Here is an 18,492-nt window from a genome sequence, read left to right on the forward strand (position 1 = left end):
TCCTCGAAATTTCTAAGTATTTAGGATAAGTTAACCTTTGAACGTGGTTGATAGTGGGTTAAAGTTTTGCTTCCTCTTTCGTGATTGTGCGGGTTGAACCGTCACTTGCACTTGGTAGGATGGCTAAACTTTACCCATACCTGACCTGCGTGTAGGTTTTCCTTATCCTTATTTCTAAGTTTTTTTTTTTTTTTTTTTTTTTTTTTTTTTTTTTTTTTTAGGATAACCTTTGAACGTGGTAAATGATAGTTTGAAGTTTTGCTTCCTTATTTGTGATTGTGCGGATAGGACCGTCACTTGCACTTACAAAGATGGCTAAACTTTACTTACATCATACCTGCGTGTAGGTTTCCCTTATTTTTAACGTTGTGTTTATGCGGGTTTTGCCGCCTTCCACACGCAATGACTTACTTCTCCTCATTTATGCGGTAAATACCGGCACCAGTGGGGAGTTCATAAGGATAAAGGTAAACACATTATGAAAGGAGAATCATTTCCATTAGAAGTGGCTCTTGGCCTTTTCTTTACAAGTTTTGGAATTGATCTACATATAACATTTGCGTAATTGAGCTCCATTCCATGTTCTTGGGATGGGAGTGCCATCGAGCCTTTCGAGCCGGTATGAGCCCTTTCCCAGAACCTGTTTGATAACGTATGGCCCTTCCCAGATCGGGGCCAACTTTCCTGGGCGTTCTTGGTTCGAAGCCTCGTTGTTACGCAGTATGTAGTCTCCTTCCTTGAAGTTGCAGAGTTTTACCCGCGTGTTGTAGTACTTTTGCATTTGTCGTTTGTAGTTCTCTTCACGCACTGCGGCTAAGTCTCTGCGTTCCTCGGTTAGCATAAGATCCAACCATCTTTCCGCATCATTGTCTTCTGGCTGACTCAAGACCCTTGGTGAGGGTAGACCAATTTCGACCGGGACCATGGCTTCAGTGCCATAAGTGAGGCTGAACGGGGTTTCTCCCGTACTGGCCTTCTTCAACGTTCTGTTTGCCCAAAGGACGTGCGGAAGCTCGTCCACCCAGCCGGATCTGTGTTTCAAGAGTCTTTATGCCTTCGACGATGCTTTTATTTGCTCTTTCCACCTCACCATTTCCTTGCGGGTGTGCCACTGAGGTAAAGGTGTGGGTGATTTGAAGTTCTTTTAGCCATTGTTGTAGCTTTTTGTCAGCAAAGTTGGTGCCGTTATCGCTCACCAAATTCTGTGGAAGTCCAAAACGACAAATTATAAATTCCCAAATAAATTTTTTGATATGCTTTGCGGTTGTTTGGGCTAAAGGTTTTGCTTCTATCCACTTGGTGAAGTAGTCGATGGCTACCACTAGGAACTGAACATTTCCTGCTGCTGTAGGAAATGGGCCTGTCACATCGATGGCCCACTTCTGAAATGGCCACGAAGAAGTGACTGGAACCAGTTCGTTTTTCGGGCGATGCGTATTAGGTGCGTAAAGCTGGCAAGACCTGCATTTTCTGATGTATGCCAGTGCATCCGTATGCATCCCTGGCCAAAAGTATCCCGCGTTGTTTAGCTTGGCTACAACAGCGCGGGGACCTGCGTGTACCCCACAGATGCCTTCGTGTACTTCCCTTAGGAGGTAGTTGGCATCTTGGTTGTCCACGCATCTCAAGAGTGGGCCAAGAAAGTTACGTCTGTAAAGGATGTCATTGACGAGTTGATAATTCAGTGCTTTACAGCGTAGTTTTCTTGCCTGTGTTTTTGACTCTGGTAGTATTCCTGCTGCAAGGTAATTTATTATTGGTGTCATCCACGTTTCTGTACTGGTTTGGATGACACAAATTTCCTTGCGCGGGACTGATGGCGCTTCGAGGAGTTCAATGCGGATGTCCTTTCCCAGGTGGGTGAAGGCTAGTGATGCAAGCTTGCTTAACGCATCCGCAGATTTGTTTTCGCTGCGTTTGACATGTATGACTTTACAATCACTAAAATCACGCATAAGGGTTTTTGCCTGGGCGAGGTATAGGGCCATGGTGTCGTTCACAGCCGTGTATGTTCCATTTATTTGGTTGGCCACCAGCATGGAATCCACATGGGCTTCCAAGTTTTTCACTCCCATCTTACGCGCAATTCTCAAACCGGCCAAGAATGCTTCATATTCGGCTTCGTTATTCGTACTTGGAAAGTCCAGCCGAATAGCGTAAGTATATTCTTGGCCCGCTGGGTCGGTTAATTTTAACCCTGCGCCTGAACCCTCGTTACTGGCTGCTCCATCAGTATAGAGTCGCCAGACATCATTGACGTCCTGTGCTGGGGAGGGTTGAGCCTCCTCCTGGCACTCTTTCTCCCGCGAAGCGGGGACTTCTGCAATAAAATCGGCCAGGACCTGGCCTTTTATGGCTGGTCTTGGCTTGTACTTAATTGCATATTCTCCCAATTCAATTGCCCATTTGGCTAGACGTCCCGATAATTCGGGTTTGCCTAGGACGTTTGAGAGTTTGAAGTTGGTGAGAATGGTGATTGGGTGGCCCTGGAAATATCGTCTTAACCTGCGTGAAGCATGTATAAGTGCTAAGACTAATTTTTCGAGGGTAGAGTACCGGGTTTCTACGTCTGTTAGTACACGGCTAACATAATAGATTGGCATCTGGATGCCCTTTCGTTCTACTAGCAGGACTGCCCCGGTTGCTCTATCTGTTGCGGAAAGGTATAGGATTAACTCCTCTCCCGCTTGTGGTGCTGTAAGTGTTGGGAGTTCGATCAGGCGTGACCGAATCTCCTGAAAAGCTGCTTCCGCTTCTGGTGTCCAGCGGAAGTGCGTTTTCTTCAAGCAGTTTCTCAATGTTGACACGAAAGGAAACGACTTATCTGCATGGTTTGCCAAGAAGCGATTAAGTGCGACTAGTCGTCCATTCAGTGTCTGAGCCTGTTTGATGGTGGTAGGTGATTCCATTTTAACAATGGCTTCGACCTTTTCAGGGTTCGCTCTAAAGCCATCTTTAGTAACAATGACTCCCAAGAACTTCCCTTCTTCCATCCCAAATGAACACTTGCTCGGGTTGAGCTTCATGTTTATCTTTCGGAGCGTGTTGAAAGTTTCTTCAATGTCTTTCAACATCGCCTAAGGCTCGAGGCTTTTGATGACCAAATCATCCATATAGACTTCCAAGTTTCTCCCGATTTGGGCATGAAACTCTTTGTCCATTAGTCGTTGGTACGTGGACCCTGCATTCTTAAGTCCGAATGGCATCATTTTATAACAAAATGTACCATCGGGCGTCCGAAATGCGGTTTTGTCCTGGTCATCAATGGCCATGTGGATTTGGTGGTACCCCTTATACGCATCCAAGAAGCATTTAAGGCGGAATGGTGCCAACGAATCCACTTTGAGATCAATTTCTGGTAACGGATAACAATCTTTGGGGCATGCTTTGTTCAAATCTTTGAAATCTATGCACATGCGCCATTGTTTGTCATTCTTCGGTACCATTACGGGATTTGCAACCCATGTTTGATATCTACTAACGCGTACGATGCCTGCGTCAAGGAGTTCCTTGACTTGGGTTCTACACGCGTTAGTTTGTTCAGGCCCCATTACTCTGCGCTTTTGTACGATTGGCGTAACAGCCGGATCGCATTTGAGCTTATGTTCCGCCTTACTTCGGGGTACACCAGTCATGTCAGCTGGTGCCCACGCAAAGATGTCAGCGTTTTTCTGCAGTAAGCGTTTGAGTAAGGTGCGGGTGGGATCAACGATTGTTGGTCCAATGGTAACGGCCTGGTCGGGGTATTTGCCATTGAAGGCCCATTTTTCTGGTTCAGTGATGGTTGGTTTAGCCTTTTTCGGTTTGGGTTTAGATGAAACAGATGCAATGCATACCTGGGGAATGCCAGAGATCATTGCTACACCCTCAGCTGTTGGCCATCCCATCATGCCATGGACTGAAGATACCACGGCGTTGAATCTTGCCATCCCGTCTCTTCCGAATAGGATGTCGTACGTATGATGTGGCTTTTTCATTACGACAAAATCCACGTCTTCTGTGCGTGAATGATTCCCATCAGTAAGAGTAACGGGGAAGGATAGGATACCCAGGGGTGTTTCTGTACTTCCGTCAAACCCTTCCATTGAAGCGTAGACCGTTTCCAAGCGTTCTTTGTCTTCATCATCCAGCTTATCAAAGAACTGTCTGTACATCACTGTCGACGAAGCGCCGTTGTCAGCAAGAGTGCGTGAAGTGATGTAGTGCCCCAGCTGGCTTCTGATGACGATGGGGCCTTCTTTGCTGGGGCCTCCTGGCACTCGCGGGAAGCGCACCTCAGCTTCTTTCCACGCGTATGGTTCTGCCACCCGTCTTTTTCTTCCTCTGACCTTGCCATGAACCATGTTGATGCTGATATCGACGGGCTTTCGTCCGTTACCTCTGTACCGGTTGTCATTCCTTCCTCCCTTCCTGATCGATGCCACAAGATGTGCAAGCCTTCCGTCCTTGACAAATGTCTCAATAATATCCTTCAAGGATGTGCACTCTTCAGTACCATGACCCTTTGTCCCGTGGAAATCACAGGATTTGCTTTGATCCGCATTAGGTTTCTGCCGGATCATTGGGGCTTTAGGCCATGGCAATTTTTCCGTGGCAAATATCTCCGTGACGCTCTTCGTGAGTGGCGTCCACCGGTGTTTTCGGTTTGAAGGGTGTGTGTTGTCCCTTCCGCCAACAAGAGGGCGAGAGCTGGATGAGGTGTCAAAGTTTACCCTTGACTGCCAAATACCTAGCCTCCTCTTTTTGTTCTGCCGGGCGATCCGGACATTGTTCTCTCTGGTCCTCTGCGTGTAGAGGTGTGTACTCTGGGGAAGATCTCTTCCCAGTTGCTTTTCCGTCTCGGCAAAGCGCTTTGCCGCCGTCATGATGGCATCCCAAGTTGATGGCATGCCATCCTTACCCGTCAATGTGCGGATAAGTTCTGGGTATTCGGCGCCTTGGATGAAGGCGGCGCGAACCAGATCTTCACTTATGTTGCCGAGACTAAGCTTTTTGGAGTTGAAGCGAGTGATGAAGTCTAGTAGAGATTCATCCTCCTCTCTCACGCAGTTAAGGATCGTCCACTGCTCTTCAGTGTACTTCCTCTGTTGGCTGAAATGCTGGCTGAACTTGTTCTGAAAGTCCGCCCAGTCATATATGTGGTGGATCGGTAAACGATCGAACCATGCCCTGGCCGCTCCGACCAGAGTCATCTGGAACATGTAGCACCACGTGGGTTCCGTCCAGTTGCTGACGGTAGCCCCCGCAATGAACCTGTTCAAATGGTCGTCTGGGTCGGATAGACCATCGTAAGTGCCAATGTTGGACATTTGTTTGGCACTTCTCGGGGCGATTGCTTCCGCAATGTCCCTTGCGAACTTTGACTTCCCTGCATTTGTAGCAGTTGGTCTAAAGGTTTTGGAAAAGTCACGCGGGTTTCTTTCCACGATTGGTTTAAAGGCTTCCCCAAAATTCCTTTTTGGTTGGACGTCCGTTTCCTTACGCTTCCCTTTCGCCTTATGGCGAGGGTTCGCGTCGGTGTCGGATTCCAACTCGTCGTCTGAGTACTCGCAGTCACTGCTCATATTGAGGTGTTGGCGAGTACTGGCGAATTCGTCAGCCTGTTGAACTGAACGCAAGCGTTCGTCCAATTCGGCTTGGAATTCTCTTTGCCGTGCTTCGGCCCACGCCTTCACTTGATCTAATGTTTGGCGAGGAACCTTCGTTCGTTTTTCCAGTTGGGTATCGGAGAACCCCAATGGAATATTTACTCCACTTGCCCCGGCTTGGGTAGTCGGGGTAGTGTTCGTAAGGATTGTATAACCGCCGGTGTTCCCCCCAGTTGCTGGGGTTGTTACCGGGGTTTCTTGGTCGGTTACTAGCCTTTGAACCGGAGTAACGTTAACCATTTCTTCAGAAATTGTGAAAAAACTAAAGTAGTTCTAGCTTTTATACACGGATGGCGCCAATGAAGAAACACTAAGTGACCCGGTACAGATTATAGATAATCTGGGGGTTAAGTAATGTTTCCCACGGATGAGGTCTAGCTGAGAAGGCTGTTCTTCAGGAGACCTGCAAAACAAACACCGTAAGCTCGTCACTGAGAAGGGGGGAGTTCCTCCTTGTGACCACCCTCCGGCGTGAGAATCAGACTAGGTTGCTCTGAATATAAGTGTATATTAAGAGATTGCTAGATAACTGGATAGCAGATGATCTTACCATTCCAAGATATTGGAGTATTTATAGCCGAAGGTAGGTTTCCAAGAAGGTACAGCCGGCTGAATAGTATTCCTGTTCAACCAACAGTGGACTATGCACAGGCCATACTGGTTGGTGGGTAGGTTACGGCCAACAGTAACAAAGTCGGCTGCACTATTCCACCAACTGTAGATTATGCACGTCCCACTTACTGTGGATTGTACGCAGGCCATGCTGGTTGGTGAATAGGTTACGGCCAACAGTAACACTATTCCACCAACTGTAGGCCGCGCATGCTCCTCAGTAAGGGTTGGTGAGTAGGCAGCGGCTAATAGTGACAAACAGTACTAGAGGGTGCTCCTCCTCGCCCTGTTGTCGATGAGCTGTCACCCTGTGATTGGCTCATGGGCTGTTCTGGTCAGATCGTCTGTCCTATCCATACCTTGGTAGGTATGGTACAAAAGATCTTTCAGAATCAGACTGGCTCATTTAGGCGGGATTGTTCCCGCCTTGCTCATTCCTTCATGTGACTACTGAAGTAGCTAGTGTCTTGTGCGTGTAGCCCTGCTGTCTGCGGGTAGCCTTCCCTGATGGCTTGTATCCGCAACTGCGGGAACAGGCGGGGTACTTCACCATTGGGAGGCTTTCCCTGCGTGTTCAGCTTGTGTACTGCGCGTAAGATCCTATGAGCATGGTGGGTCATGCGGGAGCAGATGGCCTTTGCGCAGACGTCCCTGTTCAAGGTGAGTCTTGCGGGACCAACTGGTCTCTGCTGGGACCTACCTCTTCAACGACACTGCCTGTTCTTGGGTTTTGAATTTTTTCCTTTGCGCCACAATGCGCCATTTGCCTATGCACGTGCGTGTCGGGGGCTTCGCACCGTTGCTAAGACAACTTGATGCATCTTGGCTGGCATATAAGAATATTAATATATGAACTATTTTCTTTATGAAGAGCTCACAAATTTTGTAATTTTTCAATGTGATAGGAATTTCTATTTTTTATTTATGCCCTTGTGAAATAACTACGTTTTCTTCTTTCTTCCAATGTAGAATGAACCCACTTTTCTTATTTCATCTTCTCCATTACATATTTTTGGATTATTTTAAGTCCCTCATCTTTTCTTAAATTGTCAGAATTAAACCGAAATTTTCGGGTTGTTACAATTTAGGTGGGGTTGAGGGGTACCCCGGGCTTTCCCTCACCTCTGTCGACAAAGTATAAATATTTAAGGCTTTTAGTATTCTTAGGAAACCAATACGTATATTATGTTTAGCAGTTTCATAACATCATCTGAAAGTGTGAGAGTGGCTATCAATCATCACTATAAATCACTTGAACTCTAACCAAGCAGGTTCATTAATTATTAAATCTTTGCAAAATTAGTTCTCAACTACTATTTCCATTCATATTCAACCTTCAAAGACCATATTGAATATAAATAATTTGCAAAATTAGATTATGAGTAGTTCCAAAAAGAAAAGGAAAAAAAAAGATTGGTTTACGTAACTTTTCTTCTAGATTCGTGAATGATTTCAAATAAAAATATAAATTTATTCTAAACTATTGTAATTTCAAGCATATTAAGAAGCCTGAAAATCCAAAAGGAAACACCTCCTTGCACGCTCTTTGCATTTGGCACGTTTATGATGGACGTAATTTCGGACTCCAAGTTATAATTCGGTGACTTTAAGGGACCGATATTGACAAGTAGGCCATAATGGTTATGTTTCCTAATTCCTAGTTGTTTATAATTATAATAATAGGTAATGTCTTGGCTAACCGAGTTATGGCTAGACATTATAGAGAATTTGGAAATGCAACCAAGTTAGGCTTTATCAAGAATCAAACCAAGTTAGGGTTTGAGAGTTGTAATAAATTTTTTGAATTATATTTTCTAATTAATATTAAGGAAAACTATTCGTTTAATTTATGGATCGAGACTTGAGTCTAGGGGCCCATGATCGAAGTCTTGCTCATTAAATGCAAAGTTGTTTAGAAGTTTCATAAGATTTGTATCATTGACGGAAAGTGATTGAAAACTGATTATCGGATATGTTTATTAGTGGTAGCAAATGATAATAAGTAGTATGGGAGATATGAGGGATGACCCTGGCTTGTCAGGGTTCGAGTCCTGATCTCATCCGGTTTTACCGGCTCCTCGCTGTCGTGCTGTTTAGTGGGCGTGGGGGTCGGGTTTTATCCGGGGAATCCCTCAATAGGTGGACCGCAAGGGGCTTCGTCCGTCCGAACTCGTGGCCGGCTCGGGCTACCTTTAGCCAATGGGGTGGCGCGTACGGAGTACCCGGCGTTACTTAGTTGGTCATTCCAAGAAAAAAAAAATAACTTGAACGTCAACATGGAGTTTGGTGGTCTCTAGCAAGTAGTTATCCAAGCAACAACTAAATAAATACATTTTCATAAAAATAGCAATAAAAAGTAAAGCATTACACCGATTTTTTAGAAACGATAATATTACTTTCCAATTGAGTAAAATTTAACTAAACGATAACTTCTTTTACGGCTATTGAATTCCACTTTTTTATGAAATTTCACTATGTTCTAATGTTCTTATCTAAATGTGTTTGCTATGCTTTTAGTTATAATTTATTTGCACGATATAGATTTATTATGATTGTATATATAATCATAGATGGGTAAACAAGTAAAGCCGACCTCGAGCTCAACTTGCTTTAATTTAAGAGAGCTAAAACTCAACTAGCTCGTGAATATTTTTTTCAAACTCATACTTTAATTTCTTATTATATATACGTACTTCTGTAATTAACTTTAAAAATATTTATAACAAGCTTTTCCACCCGCGCGCTGCAGCGAGCGGGTGTGCTTATAAATCACGCAAGATTCTACAATGTCAAGAATAATACTGTAAATAACATGTAACTACAAAACGACAAATACGCACACAGAGTTGAACCACGACTATTATATAGCCTTCAAAGCTTGAAGAATATCATGCTTCATAGCCTCAGTCTTCTAATACAAAGCTGAAACAAAGCAAATTAAATGTTAGCTTTACCAAAAGAGTCACATATTTTGCATTTTTAACAACAATGGAATGTTGAATAATACTAAAAAGATTAAAATGTGTTCTTACTTGTGTGAACTGCGCTGCATACTATGGATACTCCAATTAAGTCCAATCTGAAAGCATTGAATATTTAGGGATTGTTTGGATGTGGGATTTCTTACATATTGTCACAGACTTCTATTAAATATAAAAATAAAGAAAGTACATAAATTGGAAAATATACTTTCAATAAACAAAAGATCACATAAGTTGAAACAACAAATCATAGAACTATAGGCATAGCTATACTTGGTGTAAGCTAACCATTTCAAGCATATTTAAAATAATGATGATGGTTATAACTACAATTAGACGTGTTGTGTTCCGGTTCACTTGTTTACCTGTTTAAGTTAAACAGGCGGACCCATTAACCTGTTTCTGGCCCTTTAACTCAATTCTTTTTATAATTCAACATCTTGGTTATTACCGGTCAATCCATTTGACGCCTTTAGATAAATGGTGTGGTCGCAATGGTTTTCTCCATTTTCGGTTCAAGTCCATAGCTTATTGGTCACTCAAATATCAACATGAGATTTAAGGGACATGTAAACCCCTAAGTTTTATACCCTTACAACCAAGGATTTTGACGACCCAAAAACAAAAAGACACAAATACACATAATTGTTGAACAACAAACCTGTGAAAACTCATGAAACCTCACTCAGATTACACGAATTCATTGGTCTCATGATTTGTAGCATGCCCATTTGTTCTTTGTACACCGACCCTGCAAAGTTATTTGGAGTTCCATATAAAATTACCAAATGCAAACCATACCCAAGCTTGATCAGTTAGAGATGAAATATAACACAATTTATCCGATTCGGGTTATCTTTTATCTCTGACTGGTAAACCTGTAAAAGAAAAGTTTGTCAAAGCAAACATAACATTGCAACATCCTACTTTAACCGTTTTAGTTTGTATTTATGTACCTATCGCTTTTGATTTATCAGGTGATGTGGGACATTCAGCTGGCAGACAACCCAAAGCAACAAAACAGTCAAAAATCAAATATAAATAATAAGCAAACTATCGCACCGCAATGGCTGCAACAGAGGTTGCAAGTGGAGAAGTAAAGACATATCTTGCACTTGCCATCCTTCAATATTGTCATGCCAAGATGTGGGGAATCTTGGATCTTCACTCAGTTCATGTTAAGTCATCATAGCCTTCAATTCATGTTCATGTTTTTAAAACATGAATTGCCTCAAATCCAGCTGCAAAAACACATATAATGAATTGCATTCATCAAATCACATGTTCTAGAAAAAACCAAACTAAAGTCCTATATGCATATAAGAAATTGGAAACTGAAGAATCTGTACAAATCCAACAAATGCGTTGATCAATTATGTTTTTAAATCCTTAACTACTTTAAGCCGACTGCATACACAGTATCAAATAAATTATCAAAAACCGGGTTTTAATATACCCTAATAACCAAATCGAATCATGTTTGGTGATGAAATTTAACATTCTCATAACCATAATCAATCAAACCGACGGCAATACACGAAAGGTAATTGTCACCAAGGCTTCCAAAGCATAACCGATAAAAGATGTCTTGCCTCTTAATCGCGGCTACCTGAGCACTAAAAGATGTTTGGCGATTGCCGCCACCAAGGATGGAGTACATAGATACACGGGGGCAGAAGACGAACATAAGGAGAATGATGGTGGTGAGACTTGAGAGTGAGAGAAAGGGATACCACGTGTTTGGTTAGATGTTGAGCTAATGACGTGTGCCGTAGAAATTTGATGTTTTCATGAACACTAATTTAGTCGGTGGGGGAAAAAGATGGTTTTTGATATATATATATATATATATATATATATATATATATATATATATATATATATATATATATATATATATATATATATGGGTTAGGTTGAAATAATAAGTTTGATTTTTGTAAGAAGGCTAGGAATGAGGGTATTTTAGTCTAATACTTTAATATCAAAACCCACTTAAATTAATTTCAAAAACCTACTTACATAAAACCTAATTACATCTTCACTCATCTCTTACAACCACCACCACTCCACCGCCCACCGCCACCACAACCGTCACCCACCGCCACCACCTCGCCGGAGACGTCTGAAAAAACATAATGAAAAACACTATGAAACACAATGGAAAAATACACTACGAAAAAAAAACACAATGATAAAAACACAACTGTATGACACAATGTAAATAACACAATGAAAAAAAAACACAATTAAAATACTATTGTATAACATAATTCAGTAAAACACAATTTATAAAAAACCCACTAATTTTTTTTAATTTTTATATTACAATATGGTATTCATATAAAAGATAAAAAGACACTCGTTATTATAGTGAATTTGTTTTTCAATAAAAACGTCGTAAAAAAAAGTTATGGACATTTTGAAATGATGGGGAATTTGGCATGTGTCTTGCATGTGAAGAAAGAAAGTCAACAAATGTGTTATTCCTTTTAGGTCATTCCCCTTATGTTCACACTTGATTTCCCCCTAAACTAATCTCAACTCTCCATATTCAAAATCAATAGACAAGATTACTTCTTATTCTTCCTACAAAAACTATATTTTCTATTATAACCTAACCCATATATATAATTCGCTCTTTTATACACACACGCACATGCATATATATATATGCCAAGTATAAAATAAAAACCCACTTGAGTTGTGAAAACTATAGAACCTCATTCTCAATCACATTTTAATTAATGTTTAAATCTTGTGTTCCACAAATAAAATAAATAAAAAATATAAATATAAATATAACTTTTTCTCTCTCCCGAAAACATATATAAAAATTATTAAAAAAATGTTAAAAAATAGCAAAACATTCTTTTTTAATGTTTCGATGTTTTGTATTAAATGTTACAACATATATTACATGTAACAAAAAAAACGATGTTACATAAGGTTTTCGCGGGTTTTCACAACTCAAGTGGGTTTTCATTTTAACCTTACCCTATATATATATATAATTAAATGGCTCGTCTTGACTCGCAAGCCTAACCGGGCTTGATTCGTGAAGCCCGGATTTATTTTAGTTCATTTAGGCTCGGCTCAAATCGAGTTTTTAACAAACTAATTTTGAAAATCTCACGAGTTGCTCACCTATTATATCGGTCGTATAGAAGAGCAATACAGATGTCGGATTGTATCAGTCATGTAACAACTCGGATTTTTCAAACCCGTATTCGTTTACGTTTAACTCGATTTGGGAAAGTATTCAGATCTTTTTTATTAATAAAATTATGTATTTATCAGTGAAATAATTATTTTTAATTATTTTTATCTTATTTTATAATTCCTTAACTTTCATTTGTGACAAATAGCCATTAGAAACTCTTAAAATCGCTTAAAATGACTTAAAAATGTTGTCAAAAGTTGAAAGTCTGGTGAAGATGCACCTTCACGCGGCGCGAAGATGTCAGCCTTGCACCTTAGCGCGGCGAGAAGATGTCACCAAATCAGCCGTTTTCGTTTCAGATCTTCGTTTAATGCTAAATCTTTCCTAAATCAACCCTAAATCACGAAAATTGAGCCACAAGTTATTGTATTTAGTGTGTAATGATGTCTAGGTTCATGTTCAGTAATTTGGTTAATATATCGGTGATTATATGACCCGATTTCATCCTTAATTATGTGATTCGGTTACCAAAATCGACCCGTTTCTTGTTAAAAAAATGATATAGTGGTATAATCCCTCATGTAAATAACGGAGATATTTGATTAGTTGGAGTTTGTTGGCAAAAATTTGGCATGATTGGTTGGATGCACTATGTGACGCCCCGGCCCATAATCCCCTCCTCCACAAATGACACCGCATGGGAGGGGACGGTATTTGAGTCGCTATGAGACACTTGTAACTCTCCACTACATATGATCTTAATATTTTAGTTATGATTGAAATCACTATCTTCCATTTTTCTTTTACTTCATAAATAGTCATTTTCATTGGACAAATACTAAAAAGTGATTTCTACATTATAATTATTTAGTTCTATTTCGGGTTATTATATATTAGAAGATACTAGCTTTTCAACCTGTATGTTACACGAGATTTGTGAAATGACACAAATTTAGGTATTTAGCTATATATAATTTAGGGATTTTCTTTTGAATTTATAGTTTGGTTTTAATATTATCACACACACTTCAAATGTTTCATATTTAAATTTACATTTTTCTAAGATTAGAATAATATTTTTAGACGGCATAAAATAAAATATTGGTGACTGCCTAAACATATTAAAGATGTTTTATATGATCAATGCGAATGTAGCCTAAATAGTGTTTTACAAATTTTAAGATTGTAAATATTGTATTTATTCAACGAAAATTAGAAGTACTCACATAATTAAATACCTATTATAAACATAGGTCGCTAATTATTACATGATAATGGTTTGTAAATAATTATTTAACTAGTTAAATAATCCAATGTTTGATTTTAAACTTATTATAAATATTCAATAGTTTATTTTTTTTTTTAAAACCATGGTCAAACTTTATATATTTCATAGTAAATCTAGATGTAACGGGCTAGTAAAGTTAGTGTGATTTAAGATTACATTAAATACTTTTTTTTCATATGGGTTACAACTTTTTTTTTTTGGAAGATAACTTTCATTCTTAACAAGGCTGAGTCCTCAAATCAGGACTACCGACCAAACTTACAACATATACAAAGGCGAAATTCGCCAATCCTCCCAACTTCGAGTATTCTCATCCAACCCCTTATATTATGTGAGACATGTTTTTATAATTTAGAGAGTGAATCAGGGTGTTGTGAGTGAAGAGTTTTTACATTTTAGAAAAAGTAATGATTTTTCTGTATATTTAAAAAGTTACTGTTCATCTCCTATAATTTTTTTAATATATTTTGAAAGTAGTTGTGAGTGAAGGAAAAAGAAAAGGTATAAAAAAAAGTATTATTTAATTGAAATTGAGAGAGAAAATAAAGTAAGTTTTAGTGTAATTTTTGGTTTGAAGATAAGGGTGGGATGAGAATGCTCTTAAACCTTTGAACCTCGAACTATTTTTTTAACCAAAAAAATGAGAGACTTTTTGCATTGGCAACTATACTTCTCCCGACGATTGGCCTGTTGTTGAAATCTTGTCGTTCCGGGCTAGCCATATGCTCCAGCATGTAACAATACTAATGCCTTGCATGATGCGCTTCCCCCACTTACCGCCTGCAACTCTTTATAAAGCTCTAAACAATACCGAACCCCAAACACAAAAACGTTACCTAACCCGCACCATTGACCAATGGTCGCCCAAACTTCCAAAGCTATCGGACAACTCGACAGAAGATGCTCCACCAACTCATCATATTTGTTCCCAGCACTCCGTAACTAACAGAATGCTAGCGACGTTAGTTGTAGGTCGCCAAAAAATGCTTTTGGCCGGAAAAATCATATTTTTGTCCGTAAAGTCAACCTAAACACCACCTATACCAGCTGGCTCACCACCAACCAATCACCACACTTAAAACCACCAACCAATCCCGATGATTGTTCTATGGTTCCAGTGACCTCAATAATGAAGCTTTTACTAGAAAAAGGTTCATAAAAGTCCGATCTAAGGTTACAAAGATTTTTAGGAAAAAAATATTGAGTATTTCAAAAAAAAAAACAATGTGAGTTTTCCGGCCAAAGAAGTTTTTTCCGGCAATCTGCAACTAACGGCGTTAGCATTTTATTAGTCGTGGACATTATGAGCAAATATAATAAGAGGTGAGATCGTTATCATCTAGTTTGTGAGACCAGCAACGACCAAAATATGATAGTTGTGATTAACAAAACCAATACACCAAGCTTTAATTATTATCTTAATAACAATATGTTCTTTCTAGTGTGCTGTAGTGTTAGAAAGCCTGGGTTTGTCAATAGAGACTCAGGTTCAATCCCTACAGACAACACTTTGGGGACGTGGGTTGCTCAATAAAGGAAAATTGAGATATTTGTGATCTCTAGTTCGATCGTGAGGGCACCCGAGTTTTACCACCAATTAGAGGGTGCACAAATCGGTTTATTCAAATGCCCGGTTCCGGGTATGGATCCGGGTTCGGGCATGGCCGGGTATTGACAATACCCGGGTCGGGTTCAGGTCCGGGAATAGTCTCTAAAAACCATACCCTATATATCGGGTTCGGGTCGGATATATAGAACCGGATATTCTAAAACCAGGTATTTGAATACCCTATTTTCGGGTATTGAAAAAACCATATTTTCGGATTTTTTTTCTGTGTATTTTTCTGGTATAAATTGGATTTGTATAAGGAGTTGCACTTTTTAGGGGTATTTTCGAATAATTTCGGGTATTTGAAAAACCCGGTTTCGGGTATTAGAAAAACCTGGTTCCGGGTATGCAACCGGTTCCGGGTTATTTTTTCGGGTCCGAATCTGAGTTCGTGTTTTTGTGCACCTCTACCACCAGTGGGCCTTCAGACTGATGAGTTTTCCTCATAACTGGAGATAATTTGAAGGCATCTAAGGGCTCCGTATAATTGGATTAGGCCAGCTGTCGGTAGCCTTTGCCATTGAATCACCCCATATGCTGTATGTTGGGAAAAAATGAATAATAATTATATTATTTTATTATTTATAAAGATTAGAAACAAAAATAACCTAATCTTGTCGTCGTATTATCGTAATCCACATTTCAAAATTATCAATTCTATCTATTTGTAAATCATCAAACAAAACAATGTGAGTTGTTCAACAAACACAACACTTTTTTCTCTTCAACAGAAACAAAGGTAGTTTGCTTAGGGTTCGGCTTTCAACATCAAAAAGTGTGTGCTTATTCAACGAACAAGAATGAGAAGAAGCTTCTGCCAATCATGCCTCGCATTCATTCTCAAATTCCTAAGCTTATTCCAACTGTTTGTTGGAATCACCATCATTGTGTGCTCTGTTTTCATGCTGGATCAGTGGAGCAAACACTTGCCAGATTCTCCTGATCTTCTTTCAATGATTTTTAACAGTGATTCGGTTCCTCATCAACTCATTGGTCTCAAATTCGTTGATGACATGATCACTGGCAGCCGTTCCCCCTGGTAACGATTACTCATCAAGTGTTTGTACGCCGGAAGTTTGTTTATGCTCATTTATTTAATAAACGAACAGACATAGAATATTTTTTTTTTGTTCATTTAATTAAACGAACAAACACAAACTCACTTTTGTTCTGTGTTCGTTCGTTTATGTTTTAATAAATACGTAGTTATATTTATTTATATAAATATATGCTAGGTTTGGTTAATTATGTTAGTTTACGTTTGTTCATTTAATTTATTGTTTTTGTTCATTGGTGTTCATTTAGGTCTAAACAAATGAACATGAACAAGTCTGTTTTCTTAATGAACGGACATGAACATAAAAAAATGTTCGATTATACGTTCGTGTACGCGTTCGGCTAAAGTTAAACAAACGTAACTAAGATGCCCCCTTTTGTGTTTGTTCGGTGTTCGTTTACAGGCCTAATTATTGCGGTTTCCTGTTCATTTGAAATTGCAGTTTTATATTTGAGTAACTTATTTTTCAATTTTTATGACAGGTTTATATACGCATTTATGGCATTTGGTGTTATGTTGTGTTGTATCTCATGCACAGGACATATTGCAGCTGAAGCCATTAATGGATGCTGCCTTTATTTTGTATCCTTTATGAATGAAACAGTAGTCATACATTACTTCAAATAAATTTGATGAAAGTACCATTTTTATGAGCATTTTATTTTCCTTGAATCTTGAATTTTGAAGTATACTGTTTTAAAATCTGTGTTTATCTTGCTGGAAGTGGCTTTGATTATGTTCATTGCATTTGACCGTCATTGGGAAAGGGTATGATAGTCATATCATGTACTAATTTATGCATATATTACTACAAAAAGGTAGTTAATTAATTATTAATAACTATTGGATTTATTAATTCTTAGGATCTTCCATTGGACCCGACCGGCGAGATCGATAAATTTAGGAAATTTGTTGAATCAGATACTGATTTTTGCAAGTGTATTGGCATTACAGCTGTTGTAATTCAGGTTAGTATTTTTATAACATTGGTATTCTTCATAATGATTTTAATTATTACCATTAAATATTACTGTTCTGTTTTTCAGGCCGTGTGTATGCTGCTTGCTGTGGTGTTGAGAGCAATGGTGAATTTACAGATGAGACTGGATGAAGAAGATGACATTGAAGAATATGGTGTCGTAAGAGGTAAACCTTGGGAGCCTTTGCTTAATCCACATGCAGCCCAAACATCTGTGTCGGTTAGTGTTAATGGTAAATCTTTCCCTTCTGACGCATGGAGTTCGCGAGAAAAGGTAATTTCTGGACTCTCAAATAGATACATTGTTTAACGTTGGTTTTATATTGAACGAGTCTTGGTGTTTATAATTATATCTATATAATAGTGTCATTGTGGACAATGAATTAACATTCATTTTTGTGCACTGCAGTATGGATTGCAATAATGTCAAGTAGAGAAACAAGTCTAAGCATAAATATTAGGGTGAAAGCTTGATCATGTGTATATCTATAGGCATGATTAATGCTTGATTTTGTTCATCTATTTTGTTTAGATAGATGAAAGTACAGTTTTTCACTTCTTGTTTTTTGGATTTGGTTTGTATAGAAATTGGACTTTTTGATGGTGCATTGCTGTCTTGAATTGTACCATATACAAGCATAGATGTACATCTGTAGCAAAGCCAGAGACCGTGACGGGCCGACTGATCCTAGTGCAGGCTCCAGACCAAGTAGCGGTTCAAAGCCCAGCCTGGAAATCAGTCTTGGTCTGTCCTGATCTTGATGAAGGCCCGTTTGGCCTAACCTGGTTAAAGCCTTTTTTCTTTAGATGTTTTTATTCAAACATGCATAATCATATTAGATGAAAAGAACTTAGTAAATAAACAAAAGGGCATCAGCACTAACTCCCGAAAACAACTATTCGCATTCATTGTTTTAGAATAAGATGATGTTCATTTGATCATGTAGTCCTGGCTTTTAGTTGGGTCACTCGTGATCTGGCCTGGCCGACCCGATCATGATATTGAAGGATGGGACCTTTTCTCATAAAATAAAGGAAATTCTGCTTCATCTTGCAAGCCCTCCTATACACCGTTTAATCAAACATTGTGCGTAAGGTTTCGTGACAAATTGTTTATCATAAATGAAGTGACAATATGTAGAATTTCTTGTTAAA

At 39.2% G+C, this 18,492-nt stretch overlaps 1 protein-coding gene across 1 annotated transcript; it reads left to right on the plus strand.

Moving 5' to 3' along the window:
* Window positions 1-16,101: 16,101 nt before the first annotated feature.
* On the plus strand, window positions 16,102-17,761 carry LOC143551921 (tetraspanin-18-like). The gene is made up of 6 exons (XM_077042262.1): window positions 16,102-16,340; window positions 16,841-16,940; window positions 17,046-17,126; window positions 17,222-17,326; window positions 17,405-17,611; window positions 17,747-17,761. Exons 1-6 carry the CDS (start codon window positions 16,102-16,104, stop codon window positions 17,759-17,761), a joined length of 747 nt encoding a protein of 248 aa, XP_076898377.1.
* Window positions 17,762-18,492: the final 731 nt, after the last annotated feature.

The sequence above is a fragment of the Bidens hawaiensis genome, unplaced genomic scaffold (genome assembly GCF_021521415.1).
Source record: "Bidens hawaiensis isolate Kalapana, Puna unplaced genomic scaffold, B.hawaiensis_p1.1 tig00016744_1, whole genome shotgun sequence".
NCBI lineage: Eukaryota > Viridiplantae > Streptophyta > Magnoliopsida > Asterales > Asteraceae > Bidens > Bidens hawaiensis.